The following is a 20,825-nucleotide window of genomic DNA, read 5'->3' on the forward strand; positions in this document are numbered from 1 at the left end:
GTAGATCGTACAACACTTTTACATAGTGAATATTTCTATAACAATCTATAAAGCCTGTAGAAATAGAAGCAAAAGATTTCAAACCACCTACAATGCTGAAATACATGTTTTAGCAATAGTTTACACTGAAAACATGTTTGGTTTGGACAAACGCATTCAAACATAAAGCAAGTTTTTGCATATAATAGTGCTCACTGTACATGTTACTGATATTACTCTCCAATACATTTAGTTGGCCGACTTTATGGAAAAAAAATACATCAAGATTAGATAGATTTTTATTTCATTAAAAATATTAACCTCAAAATTAAGAAGCAGGCTTATGAAATTCAGTAAATATCAAGCTTATGAGAACTGCTAATGAAACTATAAAGTAAAAAAAAAAAAAAACTCAGATGAATAAAGCAATAATTTAACACATTTAAGCCAACAACAATAACTGAATACCATGACTGGAATGGGGGGCTATAAAGTTTTTAAGAGGATAGCTGCTGACAGCAAACAATAGGAGATAGCTTTTACTGTATAAAACATTCTGACATGAACAAAAGTAGTTCAGCGAGTACTCTTAATGTCAGTATTGGTAAATTTTCAGTACATAGCCCAGTTCTAGAATGTAACAGATGATTTAGGCTCAGTGATATACTAAAATCTTATTTTACATTAATAAGTGAGTGGAAAACTGGAGAGTACATTCTAAGAAGATGTACAATGTCATCTTCATAGTGTACAGCAACACTATCAAACAAATCCAAAGTAATTATATCTAAAAATAGCTGGGTAAAAGTTTAGCACACAATATTACAGAGAAAAAAATGTTTCAGCTTTCTTTTTCACTTACCCTTCTCCAAGCTTCTCTAAAACATCAAAAACTTCCTCTGGTTGCTTTGTTAAGCTATCTTCGCTTAATTTCTTTAGTTGCCTATAAAATAAAAAAATTTAAAAAATCAGAAATATCAAAGGACCATTCTCAATATGAAATATCTTAATCTGAACAACTTTTATAAGATGCAGACTGTGTCTGAACTGGTGTGTTGGCTGAAGTAGCAACAACATGCATTGCTGACACTGAAGAGATTCTTTAAGATGGTGATTTTGGCAATTACAACAACGGAAGTAAAAATCAGATATACAATAGTTATCTTCATTTGACTTTAATGAAAACGTAATCAGTCTTTTGTGTGATTCAATGGATGCTTAACAGTGGTAGCATTAAAGTGGCAGTCAGGAATCTCCGAAAATAAGTCCAGGAGGAGAACGATACTGAGGGTACTGAGCAAGTATTTAAAAATATGTTCATAGTAGAACTGTAGATTCAAGAAAAGTGACTTATATAAATATTATATATTACACACATATGTATATACATATACAGTGGAACCTCAGTTCACGACCATAATTCGTTCCAAAACTCTGGTCGTAAACCGATTTGGTTGTGAACCGAAGCAATTTCCCCCATAGGATTGTATGTAAATACAATTAATCCGTTCCAGACCGTACAAACGGTATGTAAATATATATATTTTTTTTAAAGATTTTTAAGCACAATTAATTACACCATAGAATGCACATTGTAATTGTAAACTAAATGTAAAAACATTGAAAAGCACTAAGAAAACCTTGAACATCAGAGAAAACTAACATTGCAAGAGTTTGTGCTATAGCCTTACAACCTGATTGCTGTAAACACTTTTTTTAAAATGAGTTTTAAGAACAGGGAGAAAAAAATGAACACCTAAAAAATCCGTAACTTAATAAACAACCAAGAAAAGTAACATTGCAACAATTCACGCTAAGAACCGAAAAATGAACATTTGAAAAATCCGTAATACAAAAACTAACCATAAACTACCAAGAAAACTAACCTTGCATGAGTCGAGTTCTGGCATGAAGTGAGGAGGAACTGGGTGGAGAGGAGGTTACAGTGCCTACAAGCCATGGTTAACTGCAAAAGCACACGAAATACTGTAGAGCACAAAGAGTTCACAGGTAAAGCACGCACATCTGACTGAGAACAATGAACAGGGAGAGGCTGAACACATGCTTAAATACAGTAATCGGCACGTACAAACCGGAAGGGAAATGAAATAGAGCACAAAGAGTTCACAGCGAAAGCACGCACGCACGTGCAAACACGCACTTCTGACCGAGAACAATGCAACACGTGCGTAAATCATCAGCACACACAAACCGAAAGGGAAACTGGCTTGTTCGTATACCGAGTGTGTGGTCGTGAACCGAGGCAAAAGTTTGGCCAACTTTTTGGTCATAAACCGAGTTGTAGGTGTACCGAGACGTTCGTGAACCGAGGTTCCGCTGTATATACTCATACTGTATATATAAATACACTGTCACACACGTGCGAGTTGGAGGCAGTCAAAGAGCCCAAAGGTGAGTGAAATCTCGCGAGACAAGGGTTTATCATGTGGTACTTACCTGAATCTCTTTCTACCTACAGAAAACTGGAAGAAAAATAAACCCATCCATTTTCAGATCCAAAATGGCCGCGATAAAATCACTTCCAGTTCCACACTCAACTACTCCTGTCTACTCACGATGACGTTGGTTCCGTGGTCCCGCCTCCAATCGTCACTTCCTGCCAACCATTTCCTCTCCCATCATCCCATCTGTTATTTAAATGCCATTTTGTTACTGTGTTTCATTCATTCTGTACTGAAAAGTCATTCTGAATCAACCATATTTTCACTTTGTCTGGACGACAATATATGGGGACGATCCCCAAATCTTTTTCTATTTTTGAAAGACTCTTTGTTTATTACATTTGGCGTAGCCGGCAGGATACTTGTTCAACATGACCGAAGAACAGGACCTCAACACTGTACTAAATACAATTATGGGAGATCTACAAACTCTGAAGATTCAGATAGGGGAAACCAGGACCCAATTAGCGGAAACCGAGGCTCGTTCCCGTGCTGGTGTACAGACGGAGGTAGCTCGGTCACAGCCAATTCAGTTAACCCCCTTTACTGAATCTGATGACATTGAGTCTTATTTTTTGATTTTTGAACGTACCACTAAGCGGAACGCGTGGCCGAGGTCGGTGGGCGTACCTACTGGCTCCCTATTTGAAGGAACGCGCAGAGGGCTTACTACGACTTAACTGAGGAGCAGGCGGCCAATTATGATGCGCTAAAATTGGAGGTGTTCAAGCGCTACGGCGTTTCACCGAACAACAGGCGAGAGTGGAGGGAGTGGCAATTCGATCCAGAAAGGCCGTTAAGATCGCAGGGCTTTGAAGCCTGGGGTAAGTTGTTTCGCTGGCTACGGCCCAACATCAACTCCTCCCACAAAATGGCTGAGCTCCTTGCCTGCGAGACATTCGTACATGCCCTCCCTGACTACATCGCCCAACAAGTATGTAAGCACAGTTACGAGGATATGGACACCTTAATCCAAATAGCGGAACGTCATTGGGCAGCCTGTAAATCAGGGTGGTCGGAAAGGTCCTCTCGCCGAACCCAACAGATATGTGGGGCAGCTCCTGAGCCCCCTCGACAAACTCCCGAACCTGCCGTTCGTAGAAGGGACAGACTAGCCGGTCCCCCTCGCTGTTTCAAGTGTGGGGAGATCGGGCATCTGTCCCCGAACTGTGCCTACGAGCCTATGGATTGCTCGGTAGTAAGGGGAGAAAGGTACTGTGCCACAGTGATTAATCCTCTGTCTCTTCCATATACAGGTGCAGTTATTATAAATGGCAGAAAGGTAAGGGCAATGTTTGATTCCGGGAGTAACATTTCCATTGTTGCTACCCGATCGTATTACGCAACAGTGGACTCAAGGGAAAACCAGTCTAAAATGTATACATGGGGATATTAAATATTATAAAACAGCCAGGTGTGTAATATCAGTAGCTCATAAATTAACCAGTATGGCTATGGCTGTATTACCCGATCCCCCTTTTCCAGTCATATTAGGAAGAGATTGGAATAAAATTAACAGCGGTAATAACGTAACTGCATCTAATAAGAATTTGGGCTTAGTGATGGAGAATAATGCTCCGACTGCCTCCACGCCGTGTCCCTCAGTAGCACGGATCCATACGGGTACCCAGTGCGAAAGTTTTGATGTCCCATCGTCCTCTGCGGGAGCTGATACAGTCGGCGAAGGCGTAGAGACAGTAGCCCCTCCCATTGAACTCGAAGAGATCCTATACAAAACTTAACGTCCCAGTTCCTATTAACTCCATCGTCATTTAAAAGAGAACAATGGAATGACGATTCGTTAAAAAATGCTAGAAATGCAGTAGTATCTACTGACGGTTATACAAACCTAGATCCCATGCCACCGATGCGTTCTTTGTAATTAAAAATGATTTATTATATAGAGTGGCAGAACACGGGGGTGAAGTGCGGGCTTTGTTGTTAATTCCACGTACTTTTCGCTAAAGGTATGTGAATTAGCACATGCCCACCTTCTAGGAGCCCATTTAGGCTCGAAAAACTTTGGAGAGGATAAAACTCAGATTTTATTGGCGGAGTTAATGAGGAGGTCAGGCGATTTTGCACTTCATGCCGGAGTGTCAACTTCGCCAGATACCCAGAAGGTCTAAAGCTCCTCTTATTCCCCTTCCCTGATTGACATCCCGTTTGAGCGAGTTGGTATTGATCTCGTTGGTCCATTAGAACCCTCGTTAAAGGTTTTAAATATATTCTAGTTCTAGTAGATTATGCCACTCGCTTTCCAGAAGCTGTTCGTTGCGCTCAGCTAATTCAAAAATATCGCACGGGAATTAGTAGGGATATTCGCGTGTTGGGATCCCCAAGGAGGTCTTAACAGATCAAGGGACTCCTTTCACTTCAGAAACGTTCAGGAAGTGGCCAAATTACTCAGGATAAAACATCTGAAAACATCGGTTTATCATCCCCAAACTGATGGATTGGTTGAACGTTTTAATCAGGCGTTAAAACAGATGTTACGCAAGGTAGTTAACGAGGACGGAAGAAACTGGGATCAGTTGCTTCCTCTCGTTTTGTTTGCCTATCGGGAAGTCCCTCAAACCTCAACAGGGTTTTCTCCTTTTGAATTATTATACGGAAGGCAACCCAGGGGGCTTTTGGACATGTTAAAAGAAGGATGGGAGGAGGAGGTACTCCCTACTTCAAATATTCTTGAATATATCGCGCAATTACGCGATAGACTAGAGAAGATCAGACCTATCCTAAAAGAGAATTTAGAAAAGCGCAAGCAGCACAGTCACGTTATTATAATAGAAACACCACCATTCGAATTTGTCCCGGTGATCGTGTTATGGTATTAGTCCCAACCTCCCATTATAAATTATTAGCTCATTGGCAAGGACCGTATGAAATTAAAGAAAGAAAGGTCTGTCGACTATTTAGTTAAACAACCTAATCGTCGACCGACGAAAGAGTATACCATATCAACTTGCTGAAACCGTGGAAGGAAAGGGAACCCGATCCCTCCTCCGGACAGCCTAGTTCACTTTTTATGTCCTGTGCCAAACTTAATTTTGGTTCCAATTTGACTCAGAACAGCGACAAGATCTCGAAAAGGCTATCTTGTCTGTACCGAGGTGGTGGATGAATTACCTGGGCGTACTGCGTTGATTGCGCATATATTATTACGGACCCTGGAGTGATTGTCGGGAGAGACCTTACAGACTCCCGGAGGCAAAGAAAGCGGAAGTGGAATTGGAAATTAGGCGAATGCTGGATTTAGGGGTTATCGAAGAAAGCTATAGCCCTTGGTCTAGTCCAATTGTTCTAGTTTCTAAGCCCGATGGGTCTTGGAGGTTCTGTAATGACTTTCGGCGACTCAATCGGTCTCCAAGTTTGATGCGATCCGATGCAGCGAGTGGATGATCTGCTCGATCGGCTAGGAAGCGCTCAATTCTAACTACCCTTGACATGACAAAGGGTATTGGCAAATTCCTTTAACGGATTCTGCAAAAGAAAAAAACGCATTTAGCACTCCCAGCGGACATTGGCAGTACCGGGTCCTTCCTTTTGGTTTGCACGGGGCGGCAGCTACTTTCCAACGTCTGGTAGACACACTGCTACGGCCCCACAATTCCTATTGTGCCGCCTACCTAGATGACGTTGTCATCTATTCCAGCACGTGGAAGGATCATGTATGGCAGGTGAAAACGGTACTTTCCACACTGGCAGCTGCAGGACTTCGTATTAACCCAAAGAAATGTTTCTTTGGATTGAGAGAAGCCAAATATTTGGGCTACCTAGTGGGGGGGGTGTGTCGTGAACCACAATGTCTTAAAATTGATGCCATCATAAATTGGCCCCGTCCGATAAATAAGCGGCAAGTGCAGGCATTTTTGGGATTAGCTGGTTACTATCGTCACTTTGTGCCACATTTCTCAGAAATTGCTGCGCCCTTATCTAATTTGACAAAGAAACGGGCACCTATAAAAGTGGTATGGGATGATACAGTAGATAAAGCATTTTGTGACTTGAAATTGGCCCTTACATCAGCACCTTTATTAAAATCCCCTGACTTTTCTCTTCCTTTTATTCTCCAGACCGATGCATCGGCCACAGGATTGGGTGCCGTGTTGAGCCAATGTGTCGAGGGTGCTGAACACCCGTTATGTATCTGAGCCGGAAACTGCTGGACCGTGAGATGAAGTATGCTGCGGTGGAGCGAGAGGCCCTGGCGATTAAGTGGGCTATTACATCGTTGAGGTACTACCTATTGGGGCGGGAATTCACTCTGGTGACGGACCATGCCGCTTTACAGTGGATGTCCCTTCATCGGGAGTCGAATCCTCGTGTCACTAGGTGGTTTTTGGATCTCCAACCATATCGTTTTAGCGTTACTTATCGTAGGGGTTCCTTGCAGGCCAACGCAGATGCTCTCTCCCGGATTCACGACCTCTCGGTGCAGGTCGCCCGACCGGATGGGTCTGGGCTGAGGTCATGTCACACACGTGCGAGTTGGAGGCAGTCAAAGAGCCCAAAGGTGAGTGAAATCTCGCAAGACAAGGGTTTATCACGTGGTACTTACCTGAATCTCTTTCTACCTACAGAAAACTGGAAGAAAAATAAACCCATCCATTTTCAGTTCGATGACATCACTTCCGGTTCCACACTCAACTACTCCTGTCTACTCACGATGACGTTGGTTCCGTGGTCCCGCCTCCAATCGTCACTTCCTGCCAACCATTTCCTCTCCCATCATCCCAGCTGTTATTTAAACGCCATTTTGTTACTATGTTTCATTCATTCTGTACTGAAAAGTCATTCTGAATCAACCATATTTTCACTTTGTCTGGATGACAATATATGGGGACGATCCCCAAATCTTTTTCTATTTTTGAAAGACTCTTTATTTATTACAACACATATATATAGAAGGGCTAGGAATCGATTAAAAAAATTAATTACATAGTTGTATGAATTCAATCGCGTTTAATCACCTCTAACATTAAACATGCAATCATAAAATAAATACAAAAATCACTGAATCACAATATTAATGCAGAATCAACACAAAGGAACTTTAAAAATTTAATGGCATAATTTAAACTTAAAACAATAACCTGAATCCTGACCTTTTAACAAAATACTGATTAATGAAGTACAAACTGAATCTGAATACCTTTCTAAAATGCAGGTTGAAAGAAAGTAATATGAAAATGAGGCCAATGTATTAATTCTCACATTGGTATGGCATATGTGACACTGATGTGTCACAATAAAATTAAACTATTGGCACAACTGTGGACTGAACACATTGCTAAAGACTGACTTAACTGAAATAAGCATCTCTTGAATGGGCCTACATTAAAATGTGTTAAAACTCCACAAATGCCATCCTAAATTGTTCACCACAATCAATGACTTTATAATTCTGCCCTAAACAAGCTTTTTTTTCAACTGGTGCACAATGAGAGTTACCCAGGTGTGCCATGTAGGACCACCTGTATGAGCAGGCAAAGAGACGAAGCAGCTGTGTCTGCGAACACCAAACTCTAAGCTGTCTCTAATAGTCCCAACATTTCGGACAGTTTAGCAAGTGTATAGATTTAATCGTGGCATGCCTTGGAATTTTTTGGGTTACAAAAATTGAGCCTCCACAGAAAATTGGTTGGATAACAATGCTCAACTTATACCTTTGCTCCTGGCATGCTAAAAAAATTCTCTGCAACAGGTATCTTGGTTAAAAACTGACACCATGCATTACTTGGGTGATTATGTTGCGTTCTTTGCAAAAATTAGCAAGGATACTGCAAACTGGAATAATGGGTAGGGAAAATCATTAAACTTCTGTTCACAGAATTTTGTCATTATATTAGGGACAGTAAGCGCTGTAAGCTATCTGGCAGACTGGTGAGTTCAATACAGAAGTAGTAGAAAATTATTTTATAAATATAAAATGTACAATTTAGTTTTAGCAGTATGGGTGTCTGCATCAATACTGACGACTCTGCATTCAAATTGGTCATTTTACTGGAGCAATACTATTTTTGCTTTTATCTAAGAAAGATCACATATTTCTATCCCAATTCATTAAAGTTCCATATACTTGCTATTAAAAATTTGCTCAGTTGAATACATCTCACAGATAGATAGATAGACAACTGCACAATAGAATAATTACCAATAGATTTTCAGGACCCCTTACCATGACAATGTGTAAATAAATATGAAGAATTATTATGACCTACTTCTCTAGGGTGTCTTATTAAAAACAATCCTTAGTTGCCAAAATATATTAAAATAAATAGATAGCATTTTGGAACAATCTCTTAACAGTTAACATAAAATGTCTAAGTATCAAAAACAGTCTATTGATTGGACATAAAACCGACATGCATATCAGAAAAAAATGTTTCCAGTTATACACATAAGGAAAGGAGGCCAAAGAGATGGTGTTGCTGGATCTGCAGGAATTGTGGTCTAAAGGCAGCTGGACAGGATTATGCAGCACCACCTTCCAAAAGTCCCTGGAAGGATCAGCCAAGTAGTAGTTTAAAGCTTATGTTTATTGAGATTGTAGATGACTATGGAGAAGCATCAATGACCTGTATTGCAATAGCTACTGCCATACAGCTGGAGAAATGCCAGGGAGCGACCAAAGTTTCTCATTGAGATAAACCACTCAACTACTGGTCAGTTTAACAAAGTGCGTTTCCCCACGTTGTCTCAGATATCAAGGAAATTCTTTTCAGCCCCATTCAGTAGTATAGAGAGTGAGAGATTACTTAGTGCACTGTCACATATTGCTAATGAAACCAGAAACAAGCTTACAGATGAACAAGGAGAGATGTTTCTGTTCATCAAAAGGTACCTGCCACTCATCGTTCCAAAACTGTAATAGACCTACCCAGTGGCATGTGCTTCCCAAATGTCTTTTGGCCTGCATGTCTTTACGCCACTGAGCCAGCTATTATACAATAATACAACACCAGAAAGAGAAATATTCTTGTTATATTTAGCCAAATTCCTGTGAACACTGTGTTGTAATATTATATCCCATGTTTGAAAGACTTGGAACAGTGTTAGCTTGGTTTACATACATTAATTGTATGTGATTTTTTATTTATTTTTTTCTGTTAAGTTTCAGCCACTTTAAAAAGCGTGTTAATTGTTCTATGTAATGTACCCTACTTTTAGTTTTTCTGTTCAGTTTTGAATTGTTTTATTCCAAATTAGGAGATTTATATGTGATGTGAACAGTGAAGATGACAGTTGATGGACATAATAAACAAATACTATCCTCCAGCCTTACTATAATGGAATCGGAATTGGCAAAAACTTAAAAAAACAATATCAGTAATCATACTTGGTGTGTGAAAAATGCTATTGATGTATCCCCACCTTTTACCAAACTCTGAAAAAATAGGAGTCAGTAATATAGGCATGTGGAGAATTGTTTATGCTATTTTGAGGTTACTGATCACAAATAAGATAATATATTTGGTATTTGATTCTTTACCGATGTTTCTAGTGCTCTAACAGCCACCCCCAGAAAGTTAAAAATGACAATTTTCAAATTTAAGGTTGTAGGGTATCACTTTTGCATATTTCAAGGTTAGTAATTATGGAAATGATGTTATTTTACTAGGAATCTATCCCTCCGTGGACCTTTATCAGAGGGTGACAAATGAAAAATGAGAACATTTGCACTGAAACACACATCTTAATATTTCAAATACTGTATTTGAGTCAACTACTGTTTATGTACTTCTGCCTCATGAAGTAATTCATTACATTTCTTACGAACACACCAAATTAGGGCGGCTTAAGATAATTCAGACTTTTACCTTTAGTAAGTATTATTACCTTGATATAATATTTCTTCCATGTTTCGATACAAACACAGATCTTAAAACAGCAAATGTCACAATCCTGACATAATGATTTTCTGACAAGTCTAATATGATAAGTATGTTGTTATAAAAGAAACCTTGAGGAGTCCATATAAATAAAAACATCCCTGATAATCTTGGCATTCACTTATTAATGAGGGGCTGATATAATGTTGGCATTTTATTTTTTTAAATGTCAGTTTTACGTAGCATCCACTGAACATAAAATGGTAATAAATACAGTAAGAAAATGGTAAAATAAATCATGTAATCCATCAATATTGAAACCCTACAAGCCTATAAAAGCCCCCATTTATCTTTACACTAGGCTGACCCGCCTTTTAAGGCAATTCAATATGTAGATCAATTTGATATTTTATACAAACTCATTAATTTGGTTATATTGCATTTAAGCTGTATTACTTTAATACTCGTAGTTTCTGTTATTTTTGTGATGAAATTTAAACTTTTTTTCTATATTGAGGTCGCCCTTTTGAACCCCCCTGATATTTACTACGCGGTGAGGCACTTGTAATCCATCAACATTAATTATTTCCAGAGACATCATTTTGTCTATTTTTCCAGCGCATCGCGCACAAAAGCAAGGGAACGATGGGAGCACCAGAACTCGCCTCACATCATGTTGCTTCGCAAGCTGCAAGTAGTAAGTCTGTGATAAGCGGAATACCGCTACGCTTTCCACTCACGGGAAGGAAGGAAAATCCCGACCGCTTTTATATAGTAAGAATGAAGAAGAAGATATCGCATAGTCTGGAGTAGAAAATCATCTTTTACCTGGAAAAACGAAACTACAAATCCCATCGTGCATTGCAAAATGGACGGGGCGTGTGTGAAACTCCGTGCCTGTGTAGCACTCACGGGAAGGAAGGACAATCCCGACCGCTTTTATATAGAAGGATTAGGGGGATCCTTTTCCCCCAAAAAAGAAGCCCTTACCCTGACACCGCCACCAGCACAACCCCTAGTCCTCTTTGCCACAAATACATTTCAGGCCCTGGCTAACACCCCTTCAATACTTGCAAGTAAACCATGTCCTAATTTTACTTACAATTAAACTTTACAAGGAGCTCTCCACAAGAGAATTAGTGATTTATTAAGGCTGTCTTTATTTGACTAAGCATGTTGAAAAACTCTCCTAACATTTAGCCAATACTTCATACAAAGTCTTCTGATTTCTTTGTTTTGAATGATCAGAGAAGTGGGTTTTGGATTTGAATCCTGTAAGATGTGGCATTGTATGTCTAACTGACATGTAACTCTTTCATTGCATTATAATGTAACAAAAAATAAGAAGGTTATAACACTTGAACAGTGTGATAAAACAAACTGAAAGGTGCCGACCTTTGCATTAAACCATTTACCCTAAAATTTGAACATTGCCTTATCATTCAGTGTCCTGCTTTTATGGGCTGTCAGAAGCACAGCATGACTGCATTTTCATCATGAGCTCTTATCAATGACAAACACTCGTATGAAGCTTACACTAGAAAAGAGTTTCTGGATGAATTCTAGTAAGGAAGGGAGGGAGTGAGCAACAAGATAAAAGCCTATCTTTGTAGAAACAGTTATGGGCAACTTTTCAGATAAAACTGAAACACAGTAAAAATAGGGCCAGCAAAAATTAAACTAGGCTTGGATAGCTGAACTTTATCCAGTTAAATGCCATATAGCAGATAAAATAAAAGAACAGTTTATATGCTCATATAAATTAAACATGGACACACCAGCTGAATGAGTAGCATTATGGTCTCCTAGTATAAATAACTAAGATGAAATAAAACTTTTTGTGGGAGCCTACAAAACTAAAGGCTTCAGAAGGACCCTTTTCTTTCTAAATACTATTAGCAGAATTTCAAGCAGTCTGAATGCATTGTTTCAGTGATTTGTGTGGTATGTTGCAAACGAATAACCATGAAACTGTGTGACACTAGGATCACCACTGGGAGACACATGTCAAACTTAGTTTAGCATTACCAACAACACTGTTAGTCAATGCAATGCTGAAGTAATCACCACTATAATGTTTAGCAGTCATGTCAGTGGGGAACAATTCCATCCATCCCTCTGTTTTTTAACCTTTATTAGTGTTAATATGGTCACTGCTCCAGCCAACCATCTCTCCACCCCCAAAACTTCTCCTTTGTGAGGAATTGTAGCAATTTCTACTTAACAGAAAAAAAGACACAATCTGGAGTATGACACAAACAAACAACCAATGCATACCAACACACACACACACACAATACACACTCATGCCTATAATGGGACAGTTCACAACCAACAATCAACCTAATATGTGACTCTTTAAAACACTGCATGAAAAGGCAGAAAAACAAGAGGAAGGAGGAGAAAATTCCACAGAGATGGTAACTGTACCTAAATCTGAACAAAGAATGGTGCTGCTATACATATACACATATACAGTACAGTATATATATACAAACCGGATTCCAAAAAAGTTGGGACACTAAACAAATTGTGAATAAAAACTGAATGTAATGATGTGGAGATGGCAAATGTCAATATTTTATTTGTAATAGAACGTAGATGACAGATCAAGCGTTTAATCCGAGTAAATGTATCATTTTAAAGGAAAAATATGTTGATTCAAAATTTAACGGTGTCAACAAATCCCAAAAAAGTTGGGACAAGTAGCAATAAGAGGCTGGAAAAAGTAAATTTGAGCATAACGAAGAGCTGGAAGACCAATGAACACTAATTAGGTCATTTGGCAACATGATTGGGTATAAAAAGAGCTTCTCAGAGTGTCAGTGTCTCTCAGAAGCCAAGATGGGTAGAGGATCACCAATTCCCACAATGTTGCGCAGAAAGATAGTGGAGCAATACCAGCGAAAAATTGCAAAGACTTTGCATCTATCATCATCAACTGTGCATAACATCATCCGAAGATTCAGAGAATCTGGAACAATCTCTGTGCGTAAGGGTCAAGGCGTAAAACCATACTGGATGCCCGTGATCTCCCGGCCCTTAAACGACACTGCACCACAAACAGGAATGCTACTGTAAAGGAAATCACAGAATGGGCTCAGGAATACTTCCAGAAACCATTGTCAGTGAACACAATCCACCGTGCCATCCGCCGTTGCCAGCTGAAACTCTACAGTGCAAAGAAGAAGCCATTTCTAAGCAAGATCCACAAGCTCAGGCGTTGTCACTGGGCCAGGGATCATTTAAAATGGAGTGTGGCAAAATGGAAGACTGTTCTGTGGTCAGACGAGTCACGATTTGAAGTTCTTTTTGGAAATCTGGGACGCCATGTCATCCGGACCAAAGAGGACAAGGACAACCCAAGTTGTTATCAACGCTCAGTTCAGAAGCCTGCATCTCTGATGGTATGGGGTTGCATGAGTGCGTGTGGCATGGGCAGCTTGCATGTCTGGAAAGGCACCATCAATGCAGAAAAATATATTCAGGTTCTAGAACAACATATGCTCCCATCCAGACGTCATCTCTTTCAGGGAAGACCCTGCATTTTTCAACAAGATAATGCCAGACCACATTCTGCATCAATCACAACATCATGGCTGCGTAGGAGAAGGATCCGGTACTGAAATGGCCAGTCTGCAGTCCAGATCTTTCACCTATAGAGAACATTTGGCGCATCATAAAGAGGAAGGTGCAACAAAGAAGGCCCAAGACGATTGAACAGTTAGAGGCCTGTATTAGACAAGAATGGGAGAGCATTCCTATTTCTAAACTTGAGAAACTGGTCTCTTCGGTCCCCAGACGTCTGTTGAGTGTTGTAAGAAGAAGGGGAGATGCCACACAGTGGTGAAAATGGCCTTGTCCTAACTTTTTTGGGATTTGTTGACACCATGAAATTCTGAATCAACATATTTTTCCTTTAAAATGAAACATTTTCTCAGTTTAAACTTTTGTTCCGTAATTTATGTTCTATTCTGAATAAAATATTAGAAGTTGGCACCTCCACATCATTGCATTCAGTTTTTACTCACGATTTGTATAGTGTCTCAACTTTTTTGGAATCCGGTTTGTATATTAATGGCAGATGGCTGGGACGACCTGGTGAGCCCGCATATCCAGAACACTACCTCCCCCGAGACACTAGTTGGCAGCCCCCGTGGGATGCAGTCGTGCCTCAGTCTCCAACAGGGCTTTATGGGTGATGGAGTTCTATATAGACCTGTTGAGATCTGGGTGAGACGCCTGGGAGTGCTACAGCTGCTGCTGAGCCTTGGAGAGCCGCTCTTCCACCACACCTGGAAGTGCTGCCAGAATTGGGTCAACAAGCACCTGGAGCACTTCCAGGTGCCTTATAAAAGGAGCAAGAGGACACTACTCGGTGAGCCAGAGTCAGGAGGATCAGGATCGTTCCTTCCGCACTATATGCGACTCTTCAATTCCACCCGGGGGGTAAACGTTAACATTATACAAAATTTATTGTCTGTTTTACCTGCATTTTTATCACTCTTTAATTTAATATTGTTTTTTTATCAGTATGCTGCTGCTGGAGTATGTGAATTTCCCCCTGAGATTAATAAAGTATCTATCTACGGAAAATATATATAATATAAAAATAATTTGGATATTTCATACTTTGCCTAAACACACCAGGTATTCTATACATTGCCTATGCATTCTATACAATGCCTGCATTTCATACATTGCCGGTAAGATATACATACATAAATAGATAGTTCATCCCGATTTCCACATTGGCATATATTCAGAACAAAAGAGGAAAAAAAAAACCAAAACAACCTGCTCTATCCTTGAAAATTGTTAATTCAATAACCTGTGCAGTCACAGGGAAGTGGTACATATAATTGACACAATTGAGCAGAGAGTGCTGGATGATTTCACTCTTACCATGATGCAACTGTTATCTCTTCAATTAACATATTTGACAGAACTATGAACTTCCCTGTCCATAAAGTGTACAATGACTTCTGATAATTTATTCACAAGGAAGCCTCCTCCACCAATGTATGCCTATACTGCTGCTTAATAAAGCAGTCAGAAGTCACTGACGGAAATCCCGGCCCAGCGTCTTGCATCACTTCCCTGTATGTTGTAAATCATGGTTTTAAAAGGAATGATGAAACAGTGTAATTCTGAATTGGCTGAAAACTTAAAAGATATGGAGACTTTGGCACAAAAATAAAAACAAAAAGAGAGGATAAACTTTTCAAACTAAGTGTAAATTTCCTACCATTAACACAGAATTTGAGTACACAGAAAGATGACAACAGCACATGTAAGAAAAATTAAAAAGAAAAAGCTTAAAAGGCTTGAACTGAAGGCATCATCACAAAAAAAAAGACAGTGCTGCTGTGGATTAGGGCTATGGGTATACCAGTACTGAAAAAGTATCCAAAACACCCCAGGACTTAGTGGCGATCAAAAGGTAATCAGTACGTAGTATAGAGGAACGGCATGGTGTACCAAGGAGACATGAAATTATGTGTTGCACCTGGGAGGCTGGAGAAAAACTATTAGGGTTTGGAGCGGTTATTTACTTTTATACCATTTTGGTACTGGTACGGAGTTCTGAAAGCTGGTATTGATACTGAAGTCAAAATTTTAGTATTGATCCAACACTACCCTGGATGCTAACTAGTACTAGGAAATGCCCAGCTACACTAAACCAAGTGGCCACATCCTTCAAAAGATAACTGTTCAGTGCTGCATGTCTCACTATTCCATTATTCAATGTTTAGACACAATGCATGCAATTCTCTCACCTTGTAAATGTACAGAATTTGTAAGCAAATTCTGTATATAAATAAATGCCACATACCATGTTTCAGAATCTATAAATACCAAAACAAAGATAACTCAAATATTACACTAGCTTTTTCACAAAGAAGCATCAAAAATGTATGCCAAGCAAGTATATCACACTTCTGACATCTACATCCACCCATCCATTATCCAACCCGCTTTATTCTAACTACAGGGTCACGGGGGTCTGCTGGAGCCAATCCCAGCCAACACAGAGTGCAAGGCAGGAAACAACCCCTTTTATTATTAGCAAAATGATCATTAAGGTAGTATACAAAAGGAAAAAAAAATCTAGTAAAGCACACCTCCAACAAGCATATAATCCACCTTGCTTCCAGAATGTGTGACAATTTAAATTTAAACTCGGTTGTACATGATGTACATGAGACTAGAATAATTAGAAAATTAAATCAAAAACAAAAAGTATAGGATGAAGAAAGCCAAACATTTACTGTAAATGCACATTGCTTTATTAATTTGGTAAGTATACATTATTGTATGTTGATTTTAGATAAGACACAATCAACTACTTTGGATTAAAAACACAATGTCGACTTAAAGGTGGGCTAATGAACCGGGCTCTGGGCAGGTCGTTATAAAGACCCAAAGCCTCAGTTACCTACCTGATGACCCAGTGACATAATTACAGCTTATACTTATTAGCTTTATGCCTCTAAAAAAAAAAAATGTAAATAAAAAAACCCAGTGGGCCTGTAGATTATGTGCACTGTGTGTCCTAAAATCATGCTGCCAATTAATGTGCCAGTAGCAAGTGAAATTTTTTAGGACCCAGTTCTGATTAAAACTATCCCATTCCAGTTTATGGAAATCTTAGAAACTAAAACAATTAATATGTTTAAAAAGAAAGAAAAAATATGCAAAGAGTTTGACTGCTTCAGTAACAGCTGATGCTCAGCACTTTTTCTGTAGCTTACACAAGTCTGCTCATTACCTCAGAAGACTGGAAGAGAAAACTTGAAGGAAAGAACAGAAAACCATAGCAAAGCAGACAAATTAAGCAAGATTCATAGTCAGCTTCACCATTGGCCATTTTTCCGTGTTGGGGGTAATGCTTTCTTTAATGTTTCATTTATTTATTTTTTTTTAATTGGGTCTATTATGTCTTTACGCTTATTCAAAGAAAGCATCTGTAAAAGCTGCCTTACTGTACACTATGCTTGGCCAAGTTATGAAAAGACCCTTTCAAGTCTTAACACAGAGTGGTGATTGACTTTGGATACTACCTGCTATCCCTGCTAAGAGTGCGAATCCAGGGAAAGACGCACTCATACTGCCTAAATGTATCTATTTCACTCAGGAAAAGAAAAATAAGGCAACATGGAAAAAATAAGGGAATTCTACACAGCAGATCATTGAAGCATGGAATGAGATGGGGTGTTCAACTTCGGTCCTGGATGGCCATTATGGCTGCAGGTTTTCCTCCTCCCACTTTCTTAATCATTGACTAATTTCTGCTCTTTAGTGACTTCTTTTCCTTTATTTTTTAATATCCTCTTTTTTTTTTTTATAAAGATGCAGTCCTCCGAATGGCTTAATTATTTTTCCCTTAAATGGCAGCCAAACAAAAACGAGATCTGAAGTCAGACAAAAGATGACCAGCTAAGCAGGAGCCTCACACTCCAACCAATTTCACTTCTACTGGTTTCTGTATTAGAAGTCGATTCTTGTTGATAATTAAACCTTTTATTTAATTCATGTGTTGCATACAATTCAGTTGTTGCTGCTCTCACTGGGCTACAGCACAGTTTTCCAACACTGTTGATATCCCTTTTTTCCCGAGAGAAACACAAGAATGTTTTGTGGACCTGAGCAGATCAGTATTACAAAGTCCTTCACCTATCTTTATTTTCAGATATTGTTTGATGGACATAGGTTAGCTGGTCATGTGTTGGCTCACTTTGTATCGCATTATTGTTTAGCTTCTAATTAAGAGAAAAAAAGAGACACAGGGTCTGAATCTTAAACAGCAAATCAATTAAAATTAAAGCAAACGGGGTTAATTAGCAGCAAAAACTGATCACAAATTAACAGAGTGGTTATAATGAAAACCTGCAGCTACTTCTGTGCTTTAAAATCCAAGTTGGACACAGCAGTTTAAGATCTGTTGCCAGATCAATTTCTGCAATGGCCTTACTGTTTAATCTCAATCGATCCATAATGAAATTGTAGCAATTATTCTCTTGAAAAAATGTCATATATTAATAACATCTTGGAGGTGAAGAGTGCAGAAGATGGAATAATGACTTAAGGGCAGTTCCCCTTCTAGCTACTGTACATGTGAGCTCTTTATTATTCCTTTAACTTAGTTAATATACACTCACTAAGCTAATTTTTAGGAACACCTGCTTATCAATGCAATTATCTAATCAGCCAATAATCTGGCAGCAGCACAATACATGACGTCATGCAGAAACACATTAGGAGCTTCAGTTAATGTTCATGTCAAGCACTACAATGGGGAAAAATATTATCTCAGTGAGTTTGCCATGGTAGGATTTTTGGTGCCAGTCAAGCTGATCTGAGTATTTCTGTAATTGCTGATCTCCTGGGAGTTTCATGCACAGCAGTTTCTGGAGTTCATTCAGAAAGGTTGAAAAAGCAAAAAATTCAGTGAGTTGAGGTTCTATGGACAGAAACACCTTGTTGATGTCAGAGGGGAGAATGGTCAGACAGTAACTTAGATAACCATTTAATACAGCTGTAGTGGGCAGAAAAGCATCTCAGATTGTCTAACATGTCAAAGCTTGAAGTGGAAGGGCTACAATTGCAGAAGACCATGTTGGGTTCTACTACTGTCTGCCAAGAAAAGAAAATTGAAGATGTAGTAGGCACACACGCTCACCAAAACTGGACTGCTGAAGACTTAAAAAAAAAATCATTGCCTGGTCTGATTAATCTCAATTTCTGGTGAGGCACACAGATGGCAAGTCCAGGAAGGTGGTGATGGTGGAGTAATAGTAAGGTGAATGATTGTTTGGAACATTTTAATACCAGTCAATTATTGCTTGAATGGCGCACATTTTTGAGTATTGCTGCTGATCCTGTACATCTCTTTATGACCACAATTTAGTCACCTTTTAATGGCTACTTTCAGCATGATAATGCACCATGTCACAAAGCAAAAATGGTCTCATGAACGGGAGAATGAGTTCAACGTTCTAATTTGGCCTTTCCAGTTACCAGATCTGATCCAACTGAACACCTTTTGGATGTGGAGGAACGGGAGATACGCAGCATGAATGTGCACCTGACAAAACTGCAGACAACGTGTGATGCAATCATGTCAACATGGACCACAATCTCAAAGTAATGTTTCTAGCATCTTGTGGAAACCACGCCACGAATAACTGAGATTGTTCTGAAGGGAACAGTGGTGTTCCTTATATTTTGTTCTGACAGAGTGTGAATTACTATGTAAAGTTCGCAGTGACAGACGGTATAAAAATATATCCAGAAATAACGCAGAGCAAACGTTAACCTAGAAACTGTGCAGACTTCAGAAGCGTGTGCTTGGTTTACTGTCATTTTTAAACGTGGTCCCGCACATGAACTGAATGTATGGCAAATCTCACGTGCTCAGAACTAGACTCCACACAAAATGCAAAGTACATAGTAATACGCTTTACGTAAAATGTCATTTAGTTAAATAACTTTCAAAAAGGTGTGCATTTAAATAAACAAATGTCGCGGAAACGTCCTTCGCTTACATAGTACCGGTTACATTAAAAGTAAATAAAACGACCGTGCATGCCGATGTCCCGCTGTCAGAAAGCACGTCCGCCAAGAGAGCATCGCACAGTGCCGGGCCTTAACATCGCTACAATCACTAAGGTTTTTGAACACGTTTGGCGGGTGTCAGCCAGGACAACAATGCTTTTAGAGGAGGTTTCGAGACACCGTTACAACCGGAAACTTTTGGATGGGGGCTTTACTAATAGGCTGTTTCTTTCTTTTTTCTTTCTTTATCCTGGATCCCAAACCCTACCCCGACCCCGACTGGTGTGTACATTACCTGCGCGGGTTGTTCCTCATCTGCACGCCTTCCATGTCCGCTTTTCCTCTGATCAAGCGATACTTGCGTTAATGTAGCACTACTGCTTCCTTCCGCAACCTGTTCTGGAGGCTCAGGTCTCCATAATATATATTTGTAAAAATAATAATATAAATACAGTTTCGATACCAACACTACCTCTACTTTCTATTCCTTCTTTTTTCTTTTAAACGTCCGCGTTTCTTCCGTTCAGATAACTGACAACAGGAAGCAAAATTGAAGGGGCGGGACGAAATAGAGGCGGGCAGAGGCAGGGGTGGTGGATGGCTCGAGATAAAACGAATGGTTCGTGTAAGGCGTGTCATGGGCGTGGCTCGCATAATGAGGGCAGACGGAGGAACAGGTCGCGGCGATAAAGAGAAGAAAAGAAAGATTCCGAACAGGTTATCAGATTACAATCGGATTCTGAATCACTTTTATTCGCAAGTACTTAAGGTACAGGAATGTAACTTTGGAGCTGTTTGTAACAGAACACAAAACCACATATAAATAACACAGAGGAGCGGCCTCAGGATCCGCACCTGAGAGGAACAAGCTCCTCAGACCGCGGACCCCTTGAGGGAGCAGGAACACCTGGTAAATACTGCTATAAAGCCGCCCTCGTAGGTGGCAGGTATAAGGGGTACAGGTACTGATTCGGCACTTAAGACGCCTGTA

The 20,825-nt window shown here is 39.6% G+C and overlaps 1 protein-coding gene across 1 annotated transcript in view; it reads right to left on the reverse strand.

Moving 5' to 3' along the window:
* Positions 1-20,377, reverse strand: part of LOC120514749 (serine/threonine-protein kinase 4-like) — an 82,293-nt gene extending 61,916 nt beyond the window's left edge. Inside the window, exons 1-2 of the mRNA XM_039735276.1 lie at positions 20,130-20,377; positions 842-922 (exon numbers count right to left, since the gene is read on the reverse strand). Of these exons, the coding sequence (XP_039591210.1) occupies positions 842-922; positions 20,130-20,164 (116 nt within the window). The 5' untranslated portion in view covers positions 20,165-20,377. The remainder of the gene's footprint in view (positions 1-841; positions 923-20,129) is intronic.
* Positions 20,378-20,825: the final 448 nt, after the last annotated feature.

The sequence above is a fragment of the Polypterus senegalus genome, chromosome 14, assembly GCF_016835505.1.
Source record: "Polypterus senegalus isolate Bchr_013 chromosome 14, ASM1683550v1, whole genome shotgun sequence".
Taxonomy (NCBI): domain Eukaryota; kingdom Metazoa; phylum Chordata; class Cladistia; order Polypteriformes; family Polypteridae; genus Polypterus; species Polypterus senegalus.